At 46.8% G+C, this 19,053-nt stretch overlaps 1 protein-coding gene across 5 annotated transcripts in view; it reads left to right on the top strand.

The window, feature by feature from the left end:
• Positions 1–19,053, top strand: part of LOC115053435 (nck-associated protein 5) — a 100,997-nt gene that overhangs the window by 49,410 nt on the left and 32,534 nt on the right. For all 5 annotated transcript variants that reach the window (XM_029518142.1, XM_029518152.1, XM_029518160.1 and 2 more), the window contains 2 exons: positions 337–400; positions 9,056–9,189. In XM_029518142.1, the coding sequence (XP_029374002.1) occupies positions 337–400; positions 9,056–9,189 (198 nt within the window). The remainder of the gene's footprint in view (positions 1–336; positions 401–9,055; positions 9,190–19,053) is intronic.

A 19,053-nucleotide genomic window follows, 5' to 3' on the forward strand; every position in this document is an offset into this window, starting at 1 on the left:
ACAGAACTGCAAGCTCTCTGTTTTGTGTGGTGAGCAACAACGCTGTCTTCACAGTGTGTGTTGGTTGTGGTGGTGTGTGTGTCGGGGTGGGGGGGTGATCTTATCTGCTGATCAGGCCTCTGTGGTTTCTGCTGTCAGGCAGAAGAAAGATGAAAGAGGCGTGTTGGTTTCTCATTTGTTGATATTGACTTTAATTAAATATCAGCGGTTTTCTGTGTTTTGATCCGTCTGAGTGGATCTGGACTCATACGAAAGCTTTTTTCTACTTAATATTTTCTTCATGCTAAATTGTCTCACTCTTATTTTCTCTCTCGCCCCCCCTTTTCTTTTGTTTAGGGAAAAGCTGGCCGTGGCTCGCCTGCAGAGGGAAGTTGCACGGAGCAAGAGCGAGGGAACAATGGTAAAGTATAGTGGAGCCGCTCACCCCTGTAATCTGCACAAAGCCAAAACAGCCACAGTATGCTCACTTCAAACACACACACACACACACACACACACCCTTGTGCTCTGCCAAGCTGTCACAGCGTTTAAAGTCAACCTTCAGCGTTTCAACACCTCATCAGTTGGATCTTAAAGGAGACGCCTCTGGAGAGTGTGTGCAGGTATTTCTCAGCCATGTGTTGCAAAAACAACACAACCAACAGAATCCCATTTGTGTGTTGACAGGCATTCGACGGCCGTCTTGTTGCACGACGTTCAGATTTACTGGAACTTCCTACGTGCGTAGGTCACGTTGTCTTTGTGTTTGTGGACGTGTGAGCGCGGTGTGTTTGCCTAAGGGAGGTCAGAAAGTGAAAAGTTGAATCATGTGACGAGGGCCGGCTCAGCTGATCGCAGCCTCCGACCGCAGGCCCAGCTGCTCGGCTGCACCCCAGCGATGCCTCTGATTCCCTTGATGGCAGCAGGCCTAAAGCAACGGCACACAAAGCCCCATAGACTCACATCTCCACACTGCTGTCTGCCTGTGTGTGTCTCTATTGATCCCTGAAGGAAGAATGCTTGCTTTTTCTTCCTGCTTCTCCCCACAGTGGAGGAGGTCACGACGCAGGGTCAGAAAGAGAACAACACCCCTGGAGCGCTGCAGAGGAGTCTCATCACTGAGGCTTCAATTTATTTCAGAAATAAGAGAGGCGGAGAGGAGAAGCTACAACGTGAGCAGCAGTTCATGAATGTAGCTGTTGATGAGGAGGATAACGCTTCCTGCCTCCCTGACCTCTGTGTGACCTCCACAGTGTCACCTCGCTCATGCGTGTGTATGTGAAACAGACACTGATTGATTTCCACCCAGGAGTCACGTGGGGAGAACTGGTCCTCATAAACTGCATGACAGCCTCCACTTCCTGCTAATGAACGAGGAGGTGGTGAAGTCGCACAGAAAAATCCGAAGCTCAGGTTTTTCTGGTGGTTGAGCACCGACCTTTATTTGTCATCTGAGGGGGGTCACAAAGTCTGCAGCTACACCTCATAAAGGGAGAAAGGCTCCGGAGCTGTCACAGACTGTATGATGAAAGACAACGGCTCTATTTTCACTTCCACCTCGGCCACCACACGAGCTCAGAACCACCCAGGTCATCCGTAGAAGGACAGACTGATGATTTTATCACATTGGGGTGAAAGTATCACAGTTGCTGCTCCACGCCTCTCAGTTAGCGGCATTTCGCTCCTCTATAATCTAACTCACTTTACGTGTCTGCAGCTCCGCCTCCTGTAACACTAACCGTGCATCCTCTGACCTCAGGAGGACTATATCACTCGCCACGCCGAAGGCCCCGCCGCTCCGGCTCATGTGAGTGGATGACATGCTAATTATCACTTTTGCAGGGATGTGAGAGCTGCTGGCTGCGCATGCACGAACTTAAGAGAGAGAGGGATGAGTTATCTGTGCCAGACAGGAGGAGGGTGAGGACGTGGGGGGGGGGCATCGGAGGAAGAAAGGGAGGAGGGGGGATACCACTAAGCTCCATTTGAAATTGGGATTATCCCCGTTGGAGTCCCCTCGCACTCTCTTTCTCTCTCTCTGGCATTCCTGGGAGGCTCCGGAGCTTCGGCCAGCTCCTCAATAAGAACGAGAAACGAGCCTGCTGCATCAAGGAGATAATTGTCAAAGTGCTGGCGGTGAGAAGTGGGAAAGCGCTCACCAGCTTCAGCTCCCGTGCCCTTCAAGACCCCCACAATCCAACGCCCACTGCCTCCCCACCACCATCGTCTGCCAGGGGACGAACCCAGAGAGACAGATTAAAACAGCCGCAGACTTCAGAAGCAGCCCCACCCCTCCTGCCTTTAACAGCCTCTGTCTTCCCTCTCTACATCCATTAGCTTCTTCTTCGTAACGGGATGAGAGGAACGGGGAGCAGCTCCACGGGGGGATGTCCTGCAGCGCCGTCACCACTGCTCAGCGTAGGAAAGCCTCAGGTCTGGCTTGTACAGTTACACAGCTGCACGTGAGACAGCATTAACAACAGTTTACTGAGGAGCGGGCGGTTTAATTGGCACTCCTGTTGTGTAACATGGTGGCTACTGGCAGCACCAAAGTACAACACTCTTTTGTTATGGATCGTTTGGGAGAATCACATGAAGCCTTTTAAATAATTTGCAGCGCAATCAGTGGTTAAGCTCCGAGTACGACCATCTGCGAGGTATTTAACCACAAATATGGCCACACAAGACGAGCCAGCAGATCTGCCCGCTGTTTGTGTCTCCGACCTTACATTCAGGCTCGGACGTGATGCTTTTGGCGTGCAACCTTTAAAACTCCCACAAGACAAACAGTGGGGTTTCCCGTGAGGTGTTTGGTGGAGCACAGGTCAGGGTTTATTCTGCGAGGGCCCCACTTTCTTTCCAACAAGCCGGCCCTGTCTGCCCGGAGTCAAACCGCTCATTCACAGCCCCGTCGCTGCTGTAGGTTTTCTCTGGAATCCTTCACACCCCGGCCCTGAGAGGCGTGGCGCAGGGCGGGGCCGCTCGCCGCCTCTTTTGTCCATCAGGGACAGGATGCCGGGTTTCCTGTCAGAGAGAACAGGAGTCTATATGTGGGTTTGTAAAAGGGCTCTGCATTAAACAGCCGTTTTAAACTGGAAGGTAAGATTATGACCGCTGGAAACGGCTGTCCAAACAACACGTGAAAATAAACGATCTGGCTTTGAGAGAAGCTGGCTTTATTTTTCTTCGGGTTTTCGTGGACGCGCTGTGATATCTGAGCTTAAACAGATACAAGACTCACACATACAGTAGATCCACATGCTGTTATTTCCCTGGACATGTGAATGATGAAGAGAATTGTTTTTACTTGCACTTGCCTTAATGGTGTCGCTCAGGCGTTTAAAAATCAGATTTCTCCAGAGCACTTCACAGAAAAGTGAAGATATGAAAAGGAGCCGTTGCATTTGTGAATATTAAGTGGGACATGGATGGTAAAATAAGCCTCCAGGCTGAAATAAGGAATCAGCTATTTCTGTCCATGAAAACAGATTTCCTTTGTGCTACAGTCTGCAAGACTGCGCAAAATAAGAAATGAACTTAGAAACTGACTGAAAATGCGATTTATCTCTTTCTTTAACGAAGAAGAAACATCAAGACCGCTGAGCTGAGCGGGTTCCTCTGAACTTAGCAGCTGGTTCGCCAAACCACACTAAACTTTTTTTGACACACACTTTTCTTGTAACAAGAGACAAATTAATAATTAACACAAAACAGAAGATTAGATCCCGCTTTAGTTCATTTTCCTGTGTCGGAGTGTTTTAGTGTAATTGCTCTATTAGCTGAGCTCTCGGTCAGACTGCCAGTTTCTACATCTTGAGCTCTGCTGGGTCAGATTTTACGAGGAAAGTCTTGCCTTACTGGACAACATGTAACTCCAAAGACAACTTTCTGTGGAGTCTTTGCCAGGAGTGAGTTCGACTCAACTGCCAACCCGCCGTGACGTCACCAGTTTGTCATTTTTGCCATTTTTTTTTGCTGAATCTATCTTACCTTCCCCTAAGTGGGACCATCATGTTGTAATGAAGACTGGGAAAGGTTATTTTCCCATCAACTTCAATACAATCTGACTTCAACGTCCCCCCCAACATTGAAGGTCATTAGATAGAATGCCGGTTTAAGGCCCCACTTTACAGAACCAGGTGTCCACTCTTAGTCTGTATGCGTTGGAACTTCCTGTTTGACAATGATTTATGAGAGTTTAAACCAGCAGACAAAACACCTTATAGATGGCCGGCCTTTGTAGCGTGCTCTCTGCAGATAAAGGGTTTTTTTCGGGGGGGGGGGGGGCTTTAAGAAGCTCCGTCCTTGTGGAGCTGCAGCTCCGAGGGGACCTTCATGGAGTGTTTCTGACAGCTGTTTGGAACATGTGTGACAGCGTGGAGGTTTGGGGACTCGTGGGGGACTCAGGTGCCGTCGCTGCAGATTGGCCTTATCAGCCGTGGACAGGGGCGAAGGCCGAGATGGGGTCCCCCCCCCCACCAGCCCCCAACCACACCAGCGCTCAGCACATTCACTGGGTGACGAGCGCTGACAGCCGGGCTCAAATCGCATCTCCACACTCTCCGGAGTGTGTTTGTGTGTGTGACTGACTGAATGACTCGGGAGTGCGTGGGGGGGCTGCTCCCTTGGCAATGATAAATGGGCTCCTCGTATGATTTTGCATATTCCTGGGGTGTGTGTATTATTTGCCATAGTGCCGGCGGCTGTGTAAGAGAGAAGTGCTTCACTCTAACGTAGTGGCTCTCCATGATAATTGAATTGATGGCGCCCTTGGGGGGGGGGGCACGACGCAGATTTTAGTGAATAAAAATCCCTGTTCAGACTCAACCTCATTTCTATTACAAGTCATTCCAGAAAACATATGCTCCTTTGAAACACACACGTATGATTAAAGATCTGAGTTATATTTAAATGAAAGCACTTTTCTGTCATCTTTTCAAAGTAAAAGCTGTTATTTTTGCACGTTTTTGGCCTGATGGCACAAAGAATGATTTGTTTTCAAATGCACTAAAGCCGATGTGCCAGCCAAGCAATCAACTCACCCTCATGTTACACTTTCATTTGAATCCAGCTTCACTGATGAGCACACAAACACACACACACACACACAAACAGCCTAGTGGCATGTTTTATTTATGAATGAAGGAACCTGCATGGTGTATTGTGTCCCTGATGTTTGCTTTAGCAGCGAGCCAGAGATCCACTCCCAGCCCTTTGATTAGGCAAAGAGCTCCAACTGAGGGGGGGATTTCTGTGTAATGAAGAGATTATTGCCCCCCCCCCCCCCCCACACACACACACCACAAACCCTTTAACTGTACCTCAAACCCGGAATGAATGCACAGACATACAGTGGCGGATGGACTTCCTACAGAATCAGAGACACGGTTGTCATGACCGTGCGCTTACATGCACTTAACCTGATAACGTTGCAGTTGCAGCATCGCAGGCACACCAAGGAGAGGTAGTGGCCTCTAATTCATTTAGAGTCCTCTGTGGATCTTGGAGGGTATCAGGGGGGTTCTGGTCTTCTAGTAATTCAACTCGGATGAATACCATTACCATCTAATGCTGTCCAATTACAGAGGCAAGCTTCATTCTGGGCTCAGATTTAGATGAGGGGGAAAAAAATAAAGGCAAGGAAGCACAACCACACAACGCGACACACAAAAACTAGGTGTTCTCCTTAATTTACAACTGATTTTTCATTTATTTCAGCATATTTAATCTCTTAAAATCAATAGAACGCTGCAACTAATCTCAGGCTATACATGTTGATGGTGATAAATTCTGTCATATCGAGATGGATACAGAGTTTATCTACCAGGAAATGAACCAGCCTCGTCTGTGACAGAGGTCACATTTAATCCTGAAACACCCAATCTGGACCTGTTTCAGATATATGGCTCAGTAGACCGATAGAAAAAGCTGCCTGGGCCATTTCAATAGATTACTTGGCCCAGTCCATTTGATATTGTTTTTTTTTTCCCCCCTCCAAGCCTTGTTATTGTTTAATAGTGCTGCCTTTGTTGGGCAAGAAACAACCCTGGTGGTTTTAATCCAGGAAAATGTCGCCCTCTGCAGGAGGCAGGTGGTGGCACAGTTGCTGCACCCGGGGCTGTGACATGACTGGCTGTCAAGTGAGAGGATTATGTCCTCAATCGTTGGATTAACTAAAGTAAATGTTCTCACAGAAAGTTGGCGAGCGTGTTTTCATCACGTGACGTCTCACTGTTGACTCTGAGGTTTCCTTTCAGATCGTCGCTACAGGCCTGCTACTGTTGTAGCTGAAGCTTATGCTTTCAATTATCTATTACTCTTTACGACAAAAAAAAACAACAACAAAAAAAAACAAAACAAAAAAACAATACAAAATAAAAACATGAAGTTTCTGCAGACAATAAAGATCTCAGAAAACCCAGAAAAAGCTGTAATGTATTGCTGGGGATTTCTGGCCACATAAAGACATGGTAATGTTTGATTTAATGGCCTCGGGCCTTGTTAAAGTGCTGAAATTATATATTGAACAAAAGCAATAGAGGCCTTTTTACTGCAGCAGACTATAAATCCTGTGTTGTTATTGAGGCTGTTGGCAAGACTCTGTCAACAGACGCATAGTGGTCGGTGGTTTATGCCTGGGGCATTAGTTAGGCCATGCGGGCAACAAAAACTCGGGACTAAAGCTACTGTGCTTTGTGAGAGTCAAAGCCAACTTGCTTTAACAATACGCTGCATATTAATACATGTGGCGCTGCAAAGAAAAGGCCTTTGTGCTTGTGTGCATTGAGGGGAAAGTCAGCTAAACTACCAGACGCTTGTAATTAGCATCCTCTTCAGAGCCTTTATGCCATGTTTGTGTTATTAAAAACTATCTTCCATCCTCGCTGCTTCAGGGAACGCCCTTAAATTCACTATTGTTCTTGCAACATGATGAAAACCTTTTGTTGGTTGCCTTCTCTGCACCTCTTGACCCATTTTCCTGGAGGAAAGCCTGAAAAAGGGCCAGAAAAGCGTTGGTTTGTGTCCAGATGTATAGGCCCAGCTCTTGGCAGGAGGGTGTTCTACTTTATGCTTCTGTATAACTGGATTTACAGCGGCCATTACTCCTGACAGGGGGGAGTTCCCTGTTGTGTCAAGAGCTGCTCCGCATAGTAGCCATGAATTTATGGTCACCGAGAGGACCAGAACTGGTTTTAATGGTTACTTGGGTTTAATATTCTCTCTTCCCGACTGATTCACCCACTTAAAATCTGCTTTAGTGACAGAATTCCTGCCAAGTAACAATATAGTGAAATGTGGTTGTTTATTGGCTCCAGTCAACGCGGTATGGACACAGTTAAGATAGAAATTTAGGAAAATGCTACGCGATTTACAGGCCTGCCTTCAAGTTCTCACTGTTGTTTGGATTCATTATAAATCACGGGCGGAGGATGTTTTGGTAGTATCCCAATCAAAAGGAGCCGATATTCTGCAGTCAATATATTCTCCTTTTGGGCCACTAGATGTCCCTATAATGCTTGAAAAGACAATCATCTGCAGTGAGAATCAGTGAGACTGAAAGTTGAGCTGCAGAGTGAGAAAAAAGGGATTAACCTGTGCAGCGGACACAGACTGTCTCTGAAATCAAAGATGATATTTATTGTTGACAGCAGAATCCCTCCCTCAGCTCACTGCCAGAGAATGACTTACATTTTGTTCTGGAGAAAGAAAACATCTGCTCTGTGTTAAACTAAACAAATAAGACGAAGCACACTTCACATTCAAATCTCTTAGTCCACAAAAGCTGCACGTTGAAGAAGAAAGCTTTTCCAACAGTCCATTTAGTCTGCTCTAACTTTACGGTCTTCTATTATTAGCTGCTATTCCTGACAACGTAGCGACACGATAATAATCGATCACGTCGACCTCAGGTTGCAAAAATGCAGACAATTGCTTTGTCATAAATTGTCAGCAGCCATGATGCCGGGTTTTGTGTTTGAGAGGGTGAGACTAATGTAAAGATCCCCGCCAGTTTGCTCCGTCAGCTAAAATCTTCGGTCTTGCTGGTAGCGGTTGCTCAAAGCACCACAAATTTGACACAAAAAAAGAAAGAAACTCACAATGTCAGAGTTCCCTCCTTAAAGCAGTGAGTGTGTTCGTCTTTGAAGTCGGGTTTGAGGCGACAATGGCTCTCTCTTTTGGGAGCAGATGGCTGAAACCATCAGAAAGAGAAGAATCCAATTAAAAAACTGAAAGAGGAGCACAAGTTTTTGAATTGTATCTGTTGAAAAGGGGACAGATAAAACCTGGCCGAGACCTGACACCCCTCCGGCTTTGAAAGTTCCTCAGGAAGGAGAAGAGGTTAACTCCTCCAACCAGAGCTTCAGAGAAAAAAAATCAGCACTTATCTGTGGAAAGACTTTAAGGGCAACGACGGCTCGGCTTCACCTCCATGATGGCGTTCTAAGTTATTCAGCTTTAATTTTGTATCTGAGCTGCACAGGAAATTGAACCTCCTTAGTTCTACCACCTGCGTCTTACTGATGAGCTTTGGCTTCCAAATTCAAAGTCTATCAATAGCTGAGTGAAGTGAGGTTGCATTTAGTTGTTAAAAAAAAAACAAACTACTTTTCTTTGCCAAGTTGCCAAGCAACAACACTGGAAAGATAACCAAAGTGTGCGAGGACACGGTTTGTGTGTAAGGAAGAGAAAAAGCAACGAGCTGTTCAGGTCTGTCGATTTCCTGCAAGAAGCGTGATGCCTCAAATATAAACACACATGAAAATTAGGAGTTGATGGAAAAATGGTACACAAAATTGAGACATTGACATCTAGGAAGAGTTTTTCTGTCACGACACACTTCAGGATGTCGTGCCAATCTGGAATCTTAAATGTCATCACACAAAATTAGTTTTCACCAAAAAGCATACAAAAGTGTCTATCACTTAACCATCTCCAAGGAGAGGCAGAGGTCAGGGTCAGCAGCAAAACGACATCCCTCCAGCTGTCGACGCTTCAGCCACTTACACTCAAATAAACACGGCAGACGAGTTGACCCCTGACCCCGGTAGATAATCTGCTATTTCTGTGCCCGCAGCGAGAAAAGCTGATCCACGAGCTAGAGGAAGAGCGACGCCTGCGACTGGAGAGCGAGAAGCGTCTCCGGGAAGTGACAGAGGAGTCAGAGCTGGGACGGGCGCAGATGGTTTCACTGCAGCAACAATTCTCCAGGTAAAAGGCTCGGATATCTGATATCTGACCGCTTTGATACCGATGACTTTTTCCCCAGAGGGAAGTCAAAGAAGTGTAAACTTACTCCCAGCTTGTGCCACCATCTTGTCGTTTTCTGTTCATCTGTTTATGGAATTGCATCTTTTTACATATTCACATAATTTCCAGACAGAGAAACTGACCAACTAACCAGAGTCAAAATGGTCCAATCCTGCTGATTCTGTTTCTCTCTGAGCTGGCTTTTTCACCTCAGCGATAAAAAAGTTATAACGACGCTCAAACGAGGCTCCAGTCATACGTTTTCTAACCTCCACTTTGTGGAGTCGTCCTCTAACTCATGGCTGCCGAGGTGTGACAGCAAATCAAGAGTTGGAGCCCAGTTGATGCCATAATTAGGCGATAGGCATTCAGTGCTTGACTTGTGCAGAAAAAGAGAGGATTTCACATTGACTGCTTATCTTCTCATTAAGTTGGTGGAGAAAATCCTCCACATTTTAATGGTCCCAGCGTTGTAGTGCAGATGAGGGCAGAGTCGCCGCCAGGGGAAGAATAAAATATTTAAGAGCCCTTCCAAAGATTTATCACATATTTAAAATGTTCCTTTGTTGCCTCTGAATTAAGCTCAACAGAGTTTCTCACTTATTTTCAGTTCCCTCTCATCCGCTTCACAAAAGTAACAACCTGCATCACATTTGTGTAGTTTACACTGGAGAGCCACTGGATACAGCTGAGGTTTAACACAGCGCCTTGCTCAATGGTCCTCGAGCCTTGGTCTCAAACGCCATTATTGCTTTTTCAGGCAATTTGGCTTCACTCGATACGTCGTTTGGCGGCGCACCGTTTAGCACCATCTCAAAGGAAGTAGTCCAAAGGGGACCGGGTGGACAGACATGGCTATGACCGAGATTAGGTCGAGGAGGGCCTTTTGTACCTTCTCCCTCCAGATGTACACACCACACATTCAATTTTCAACAAAGTACAATTGCAGCTTGCAGGTTTTGCACACTGATTTCGATCGCTGCCGCCATCCTGTCTGCAGGGTCACGTGACCCCCTACAGCATGTCGATGGCACATTTCCATGGGCGACGGAAACACACCTAATGTGATCTTTTTGACCTGTCCAGTGTGTCTCCAATCCTCCCCAGCCTGGATTACAAAGAGAGATAATACTACGAAATACTAATGTTTGTTTTTCATCCTTTTCCGTTCAGCCTGGTTTGGTACAGAATCCTGTGTGAACCACTTCTCTTCCCGACACCTGTCTTTGTCCTACTTTGGGGTGTAGTATCGCCCTGTTTGACCAACCTGCAGACCTGTTATGTTCTCCGTGCACATTGCCAGGAAACAGTGGTGCTGTTTGTGGAGCGGCTCAGCCCTCCTAACGGGGGCAGACGTTTGGGGGGGGGGGGTTAGTGGACAGAGAAGGAGCAGCATGAGAGTCAACGTCTTGCAGCCAGAGCAAGAGAAAGTACTGCAATTCTATTAGGAGGGAAATATATGAAGCTAATCCCTGATCGGGTCCTGCATGGGTCCCCGCAGAGACAGATGAATTTGTCGCTGAGGCAGAGGTCGTGCAGATGGATGGTTCTCATTGGCTCAGGTCCTCTGCAACACTCGTTGACATCATACTGGATTGCTGTAATTTCCCCGAACCGTACCGTCGGCGGTTTTGTGACTCCGGAGGGAAGACGAGGTTCAGCAGCTCTGCCTTCCACGAGCAGAGGAGGTCTCCCTCCACCTCCACACAAACGTCTAAATGGGATTTTAGTCTCACTGTCAGAGTCCTAATCTTTGTGTAAGTGCTGCTGAACGTTTATCCGAATTTGAATGAGCGAGCGTAGCAGTGCAGGCTGCCAACGTGTGTGTGTGTGTGTGTGTGGAGTGTGTAGTGTGTTTACCCGTACCTGTTCCTAACATGCTTACATGGCAGCCAGTAATCGGTGGCACCGTGCCCCGGTGGCAGATGGGACATCAGTGTGGTCACTTTAATTAGCGACTCACAAGCCAATAAAAGAAACGATATCTCGGTCAACAAGTGTCTCCCCCTGAACCTTTGCCCCGACTGGCCTCCGCTGCTGCTTGCTCTGCTGTTTTTCCAGTCATGGACCCACACGTGCTCCACTTCACAGGAGCGTGCACACTTGCCCTCGACCGGCAGTCGACAATTATTCCTGCCTCTGCTGCTTTTCTCCGGCGAGCCCCTCGTTCATATCTCCTGATTGAGTTAGGCTTGTTATTTGTGGCACATTAGGGGAATAGAAAGCTCAGTTCATCAGTGTGTCTTTCCAGATAACACCAGCAAATCATGCTAAGTGGACGTCCAATCTTCTAAATAGACTGGAATCTGTTTGACCTCAGGCAACGATTGATTTGCGTATTGCTAATTAATTGAAGTTGTGCTTGGAATCATAAAGATGGAAATGTTGAGGCCGGTAATTTGAATGATAAAAGCCTCTAAGATATCAAATAAAATGTTAATTTGTGTTTTGAATGGATTTCCCAAACTCGTGCCAGAAGTATGATCAACTCAGATTTAGCTAAATGTTTCCATTTAATTACATTTTTAATTTTTTTTTTTACTTCTAACTGGATGCTTTTGTGCTTTGTTGTACCAGAAGACAGGAGGTGTTGTGTGATAATATGAGACAAAGGTAATGAGATGCTTGTTAGAGTTGCACTTTACATTATCACACACACACACACACACACACACACACACAAACAAACAGGCGTTTCCACACCAAGTAAGAAAGATCAGACGGTTTCTCCCGGAGCCAGACGCACTCTGGGGATTCTCAGCTTCTTACAGCCTTTGTTTGTGTGTGTGTTTGTGTATGTGCGCCCTGTAACTCTAACACATTTTGGCGAGGGTTGAATGTGAGGCAGGAATCGGCAAAAGTGGAACAGTGAGCTTTTCTTTTCTGCTCTCACCCAACGAAAATATCAAAAAGCCTCAATTTGCTCGTGTTTTGAAAAGTCTGCATTCCTCAAGTGACCAGACATAGGTGTACACACACACACACCCTCCCCCAACCAGTTGGGCTTGTAGCCTTGTGTGGGTCACATGCCCAGCCCCTCCCTAACTTGGGTCAACCCCCCAAGGCTTCACCACCACTAGCGAGGCCTGCCGTCATTAAACTCCTACGGATTAGTGGGAGACTCCAGCCCGCAGCCCGGCAGCGCCCCGGCCCACCCTGGACGTCCCTGAGCTCCACATGGGCCAAACGGCAGAGGGGAGATGTCCTTCAGAGAAAAGGATGAATGAGCCGTAGGGACAGAAGTACAATCCAGCGGGCGTGTTTGGACATCTCGGACGTCCCCTTCCTGTGCTCACTCTCAGACAGGATGGGAACACGGGGGCCGCTGGGGGCCCCATCTTAACGTCTGCTCTGAGGATGAGGGAGTTTTCAGGTAATGAGCGCAGCTGCAGCTGGAGACTGGACCGACTGTGTCCAGCTCTGAGCTCGGTTTAACTCCACTGTGTTTTGTTTATTGTAGTCATTCATCCTGCCTGTTGTGGAGATTAGACACTTCTGGAGCGGGAGAAGGAGGGGCCCTTTGTTGCTCGCTGCTCTAAAGTCTGCTCACAGACACTTAGACAGCTTCAGTTCCAGTATCTTTGTGCTACTTGCTTATTCTCTTACTTATCTGTCTTTGTCACTTTTGTTCTTCCAAGGCGTTCGAGGCGAGCTGTTTTTAAAAAGAAATCTGGGAGTGAATTTCTTTTGGCTTCTGTTTTGAATCAGAGTCTTTGTCACTGAGAACAAACGTGCGCTCGTGGGCCAAACCAGGGAGTTTACAGCCGAGCCGGTCCACTTGACTTTGAATCACTGCGGTCTTGAAGGGCCGTCTTCGTGGCAGGATATGGGAGACTTAGAGCTGGACCAACAACAACAGCCAGCAGTCAGTGTACATGAGGACGTGTGCGTATACATACAACCTGATGATGTAAACAGGCTGGAATGGCAGCACTTTTTAAGGCTGGATGTGTTGTTTAGACAGTCACGCTCAGGTTGAGATCCCCCTCCACAGTCTGCAGAGTAAAGTTTCACGGCCGCTTGTTTATGTGTGTGCTACTCTCATTACCGCCGTCGCCGCGCTGCAGCTGGACCGGCGAAGGTCGATACACTCAGAGTGATTCCGCTCTGTTTGCAGATCGATGCCCTCTCTTGTAATCATACAAGCATCCGGCCACACCTGGCCCAAGTGTTTTAATTTGGCTGATTTGAAACACCCACCCCCCACCTCTCCCCTCCCGGCAGCTGCAGGATTTAGCCACATGAATCAGGGCCCTGTTCAAAACGACACATCTGGGGTCATTAACGGGATGGAGGGGGGGTCAGCCTTTTGAAGTTGCTTCCTTACTCCGGCCTCTGAGAACGAGGACTGTTAAATAGATAATAGGTGTCTGGACTATTTTGGGAGCACCTCATATTTGGATTTATTGGTTCTCTTTAACATCCAAATTTTCGCAGAAAATTAAGTCTGATTGGTCTTAATGTGGGTTATTCTCCTCCATCAGCTGCATTAAATCTCAGCGCTTTGGCATCAATCAGCCCCCAGAACTCTCACTTACGGAGCGCCATGCTGCGTTTGTGTGTCTGTTACTTGCTTGTAACTATGTCAGACAATCACAAACACTTGTACACACATGCTCTCCACCCTGCAGTTAACTACAGCCGCAGATTAAACATGCTGGTTATCGTGTTTATAGGCGTGCCGAAAGAGGTCAGATTACAAGCTTTTGCGGAAGTAGGGCGTCCGTCCTCACTTCACGGTCTCTCCCTGGCTTGTGATGCCGGCGCTCACAGATTGCAGCCTGCAGCCAAACAGCATGTAATTCAAACTGACCTCATGCTCGCAGTATAGATTTGATCATCTGGCAGCTGCTCTGGTTGACACATATACAATGCAGCACATTCTATAAAAGTTCATCTGGAATGCTAAATGTCATACGAGCCACAAAAACAAAAAAAACAAAAAAACAAAACAAAACAAAAAAAACCATCCAAACAAATAGCACATTGTGCTGTCGACCAGCCAAAGTTACCGCAGCACTCGAAACAGAAACAGAAATGAGACAACACAGATGCTGAGTGTTGTCTCAGTGTTTATGGACCGACGGACAAAACACATGAAACAAAAAGTGCACGTCATATCAACAAGCTCTGACTTGTCTCTATTTATCCTGAGGTTTTGATATCCTGGTCACACAAAGGGATCCGTCCCTCTAATGCCTTCTTTTATGGGAATATTTCATGTACAGAAGTAGTTTTAGGCGTTCTTGTCTCTTGTTTACAGAAACATTTTACCCGGTTTGGTTTTTTCTTTACAATCAGGCCTTTTCTTTTTACAACAGAATCAGAATTTCAGATTTCAGTTTAAAATCTATTATTTGTACAAAACAGTTGCGTTTATGTCCGTTTTCTAAATGACTGACACCCTCGCTGCTCCCAGATGGCCTATCTGAGGACTCCACGCTGTCATCATGACTCCTCAGTCCCCATCCCCGTCTCTGTCCCACATGTGGGACACACATTGTGGAGAAGAGTCCGCTGACATGCTCTTGAGGACTCAATGGTTTCCTCGTTTCTAACAGCTTCCTTTGGCCAGAGGTGAACATGTGGGGCGGCCGTCAGGAATCCTAAATCCTTCCAAATGTAATGGGAGCGCTGGAGGGATGAGAGAGGGGAAGAACCTAAATCTGGTTCCCTCCGTATGTTCCTTTTCATTTACAGCTGCAAGCACTTGATTTTAGTGGAGAGAATCAATATTTGATGGATTTTTTTGTTCCTCCTGTGTTGATGCATTTCTAATCTTGGAAATTAGAAATTAAAAAGTTTTGCGTATTAAAAAGGTGAAAAGGTAAAAAAAACAGTTGGTTGACAAATATTGGGATGAAATATGACTGTCATGGTGTGCTAAATGTTTTCCTCCTGATTCCTTCCTCCCTGGCATGTGTGTTATGTTGATAAGGTCAAAGGTCAGTGGCGGGAGTCAGAGGTGGCGAGGCTCAGGACCTTTGTAATGCGACCCCGTTGTAACACGCGTGACTTTTACAGCCCTGAACCGTCCTCCAGGATCTGAACCGGACCCAACCTCTCACCAAAAGCGTCCAGTTAAGTTCCAGGGAGTTTGGCTCACTCCCTCATTTAGGTCACGTCTCAGAAAGGGTCTCCTTGCTTGTTTCCCGCAAAACAGCTCTAAGAGGATAACAGTGGCTTAGCATGGGGTTAAGCTAGGCAATAACCCAGTAGGGCGGACAAAAGTGATTTTCTGGAAAGGAGTCTGAGAAAAAGAATGGAATAATTTTGGGCCCAAACGGACAGTTTTCCTCAGGCTCACCGAGGTCCGATAAGGCGATTGTAGGCCTCGATGCAGCGGTCACGCCAAGGCCCCCGTTGGCCCCGATTCAGCCGCACAACCAGGTGATTGTTCTCCCTATCATTTCAGCAGCAAGGGGATTTTCTAATTGTCCACAGGTCAAATCTGATTAAAGGGTCTCAGTCAAGCTTCGCCTCTGTCAGCACTGATGAAGTGAGAGTGTGAGCAGAGACAGAGACATTTGGATGTTTACAGCTTCAGTCTTGAGGAGCAGTTTGTCTTTCTAGTTTTTCTTTGTCCGTTTTTTTTATTCATTTCTCAGTGTTTTCTGTGACTGAAGCAAAAGCAAAAGAGTGTGTTCAAAAAGCCAAATTTAAATGTTTTATGAAAAATACAGACGTATATTTGCTGGTGCGTTGCTGCTAGAACCTCTTAAGCATCCCGATCGACCCGAGCTGTGAAACATGTGACGATGCAGGCGGTCACTGGCAGGAAATCTGTGACTAAAATACACAAAGGAGCATCTAAAAATCGTTAAGAACAAGCTGAATCTGAGATCTCTCTGATTACTGAGTGTCCTGGCACGCCGTTCGCTCGTGTTCGCTCTTCGGAAAGTGTTGATTTTAGTGAAGCCAAAGCCTCTTAATCAACAGCGGAGACTCACACAAGACACACACGTTAACACACACACTGGCTGACAAAACAGGGAGATCCTTGTCTTTAGTCGCGCTTCACCTCTACAAACCCATCTCTGATTCCTGTCTGATCCCAGACTAATGGCCTGCGTGCCTCCCAGTGGAGGCTTAACGTGGGACATATGGAAAAGGCTTCGGCTGCCAGATCACACTGTCTTTGCACGTCGGATAACGACACACCAGAGACCCGGCGAGTAGAAAATGCGAGCAGAAGAGCTGCTGTCGGGGCCGGCAGGGTGACCGGGCCACCGGACCCGACACGGCTGCCGGCCGATCGAGCGAAAAGCACTCAGGCTTACATGATGACTGCGTGGCCTATTTTAGCCTAGAGACCCACATTTCAGCTGGAGCGTCTGGGTCGCTCGGACGTCTCTGCACATGGAGCTCAGAGACGTCTGCACGGCCATTCTGGGCTTTTTCAGAAAAAAAGGAGAAAGAGTCAAGATGGGGTGAGTTTGGAACTGATGTCGGGTTCTTTCTTGTCACTGAAGGCAGCAAAATATTATTTTTACAGCTAAATGTTGAAGAAGAAAAGGAGAGAAGATTTCTGAGGATCATCGGACCTCTGGCTGAAAATTGATTGGCCCTGTAATTGTATTTCCTGGACTGCTGATGAACGCAGAATTTAAAATTCAGCCCGTGCGACGTGAGGGTCAGGAAAAGTCAGAATCTGCTTTCATCTCCACATGCAGCCCTTCAGAACACACACACACACACACACACACACTCTGTCTGTCCTTCCCTCTCTCCTTACTTGAATGATTGTTTTCAGTTGCTTGTTGATGAGCACTTTGAGATTAATCACACTCGCACTGAGCAAGGCTGTTTTTTATGTAAAGCGATGCTCTGTCATCTGAGCTCTATTCCATCCATCATACACATTTAGCAGCAGACGCTTTCACATGTAAATGGCGTTCCGACAGCTGAATTTATGGTAATGACGAATGGCGCCAGTTGTTTCACTGGGAAGTTTGCCGGACATTTAAAAATAGGATTTACTATACAAACAAATAGCCATAGCAGTACTGAGAGGTAAATTATTAGTAATTATTTGTTGCGGCTTCACAGCACAGCTTGAATCGTGATGTTTGGAGCAGGTGAAGTACTTTGTTGTTGCCATTGAACATCAGCTTGAAGACTTCCTGGTGGCCATGAAAAGCAGAAGAGAGATCACAGCAAATATAGTTTCATATGCAGAATATAGATGATCGGTTCCCTTCTGCTCATGATTTGTTTAGATAGAATAAATTTCCATCCGGTTGGACCCAGACTTTCTTTTCATTTTAAGTATAGTAGTCCCTCAGCGCCACTAAACTTCAAAGTGTTTCATAGTGTTCTGTCTGTCCGGCGAGATGCCGCACACCTGTGCCATCTGCGACAGGACGCTTTGAAATGTGACGAGGCGGCTCCCCGTTTGTGTTTAGAAACACAAAGGGGGTCTTTCAGGTGTGCAGGAATGCCACAGTCCTCAAAACAGAAGCACAGAACCCCCCTCCTTCTCCTCCAGCCACAACTCAAGGAAAACAGCCATCAAAGCGTTTCTCACCATCCTGTCACTTAGTAATGTCAAGGTCACCAAGGTGACAGAGAGCATGCTGGGAAGTTCGTCTGGAAGCACAACCACACCGGCTACAAAAACAAATGCTGATCAATGATTTGATTTAACCCTGTTTGCTTCAGCGGGTTATTTCCCTGCATGCGGGATCAGAATCTGTTGGCGTGCCTGATGATATTTCCTCATTTCAGGTTTCATTTTAAAGCTCTCACTTTTACATATTTTACCCCCCCTGCTGAATTTCAGTCGACCAAATGAACAAACTGGAGAGCAGTTTGTGACTTTCCTAAAATGTCTGCTCACTTCAGATACTGTCTATTATTTTCCACTCAGAAAAATGCATCCAATGAACAGTCACCATCTGTTTTGGATCAAGGATTAGATTCAAAGCTGAAGACGGTTCTTTAAAATCTTTATCATTGGGCAGTGGAAAGAATATTTTTGATGCAGATTAAGCAGCAGAGTTTCTGAGGATTGTAGATCTAATGTATATTCTCATCTATGTGATGCACAAACTGCAGGTGGTCACCTGCCTGTCTGAGAAAAGCGCCCCTCACCACACTGATTGCTCCTGTCAGCTCGTCCTTGACCCGGTGTCAGCGTCTCCGAACTACAAAGCCGTCTATAGGATGTGCTGATTAAGGGCAGCATTTAAAGCAGGAAGTGGAGCAATCTGCCACCAGGCCTCCCCGCCTGCCTGACCCCCCCCCCCCGGCCGCCCATTCAACAGCTAGCGGCCTGATTATGGGCAGCTTTATGGCTCAACCCGGACAGATGGCGAGGCTTGCACCGTCCCGCCTGCCTGTGCTTCTGCCTTCTCACCCGCTGCCATCGCCAATCACCACACAACTAGCAGGAAAGTGTGTGACATTGCATGGCAGTGTGAGAGACTCCAGTTTGCTATGAATATACAGGAAAAGTCCTCCCAAGTACCCCACACATAATTAAAAATGAGGAGTTCATCACTGAGCATTAGGCAGAGTGGGCTTCCTTTGCACCCAGCCAGGCTAGCTGTTTCCCTTTACTTCCAGTCTCTATGCTAAGCTAAGCTGGAAATGCCTCAATAATGAGTGAGCAGACACGAGAGTGACTGTTGCTAAATGCTTTCCTGGTTTCCATCAGTGTAATGGTGACAGTTATTTCTCTTAATTGAAAGACGGAACAGCGACACTGCATGTCTGCTAAATTTAGACACATTTACTGAATTAATATTACCGTGTTAGCCCACTGCTGCTCACATCGTTTCCATTTACATGATCCCAGCTGGCACCAAGATCATCCCACATAAC

This window comes from Echeneis naucrates, chromosome 2 (genome assembly GCF_900963305.1).
Source record: "Echeneis naucrates chromosome 2, fEcheNa1.1, whole genome shotgun sequence".
In the NCBI taxonomy this organism is placed as follows: domain Eukaryota; kingdom Metazoa; phylum Chordata; class Actinopteri; order Carangiformes; family Echeneidae; genus Echeneis; species Echeneis naucrates.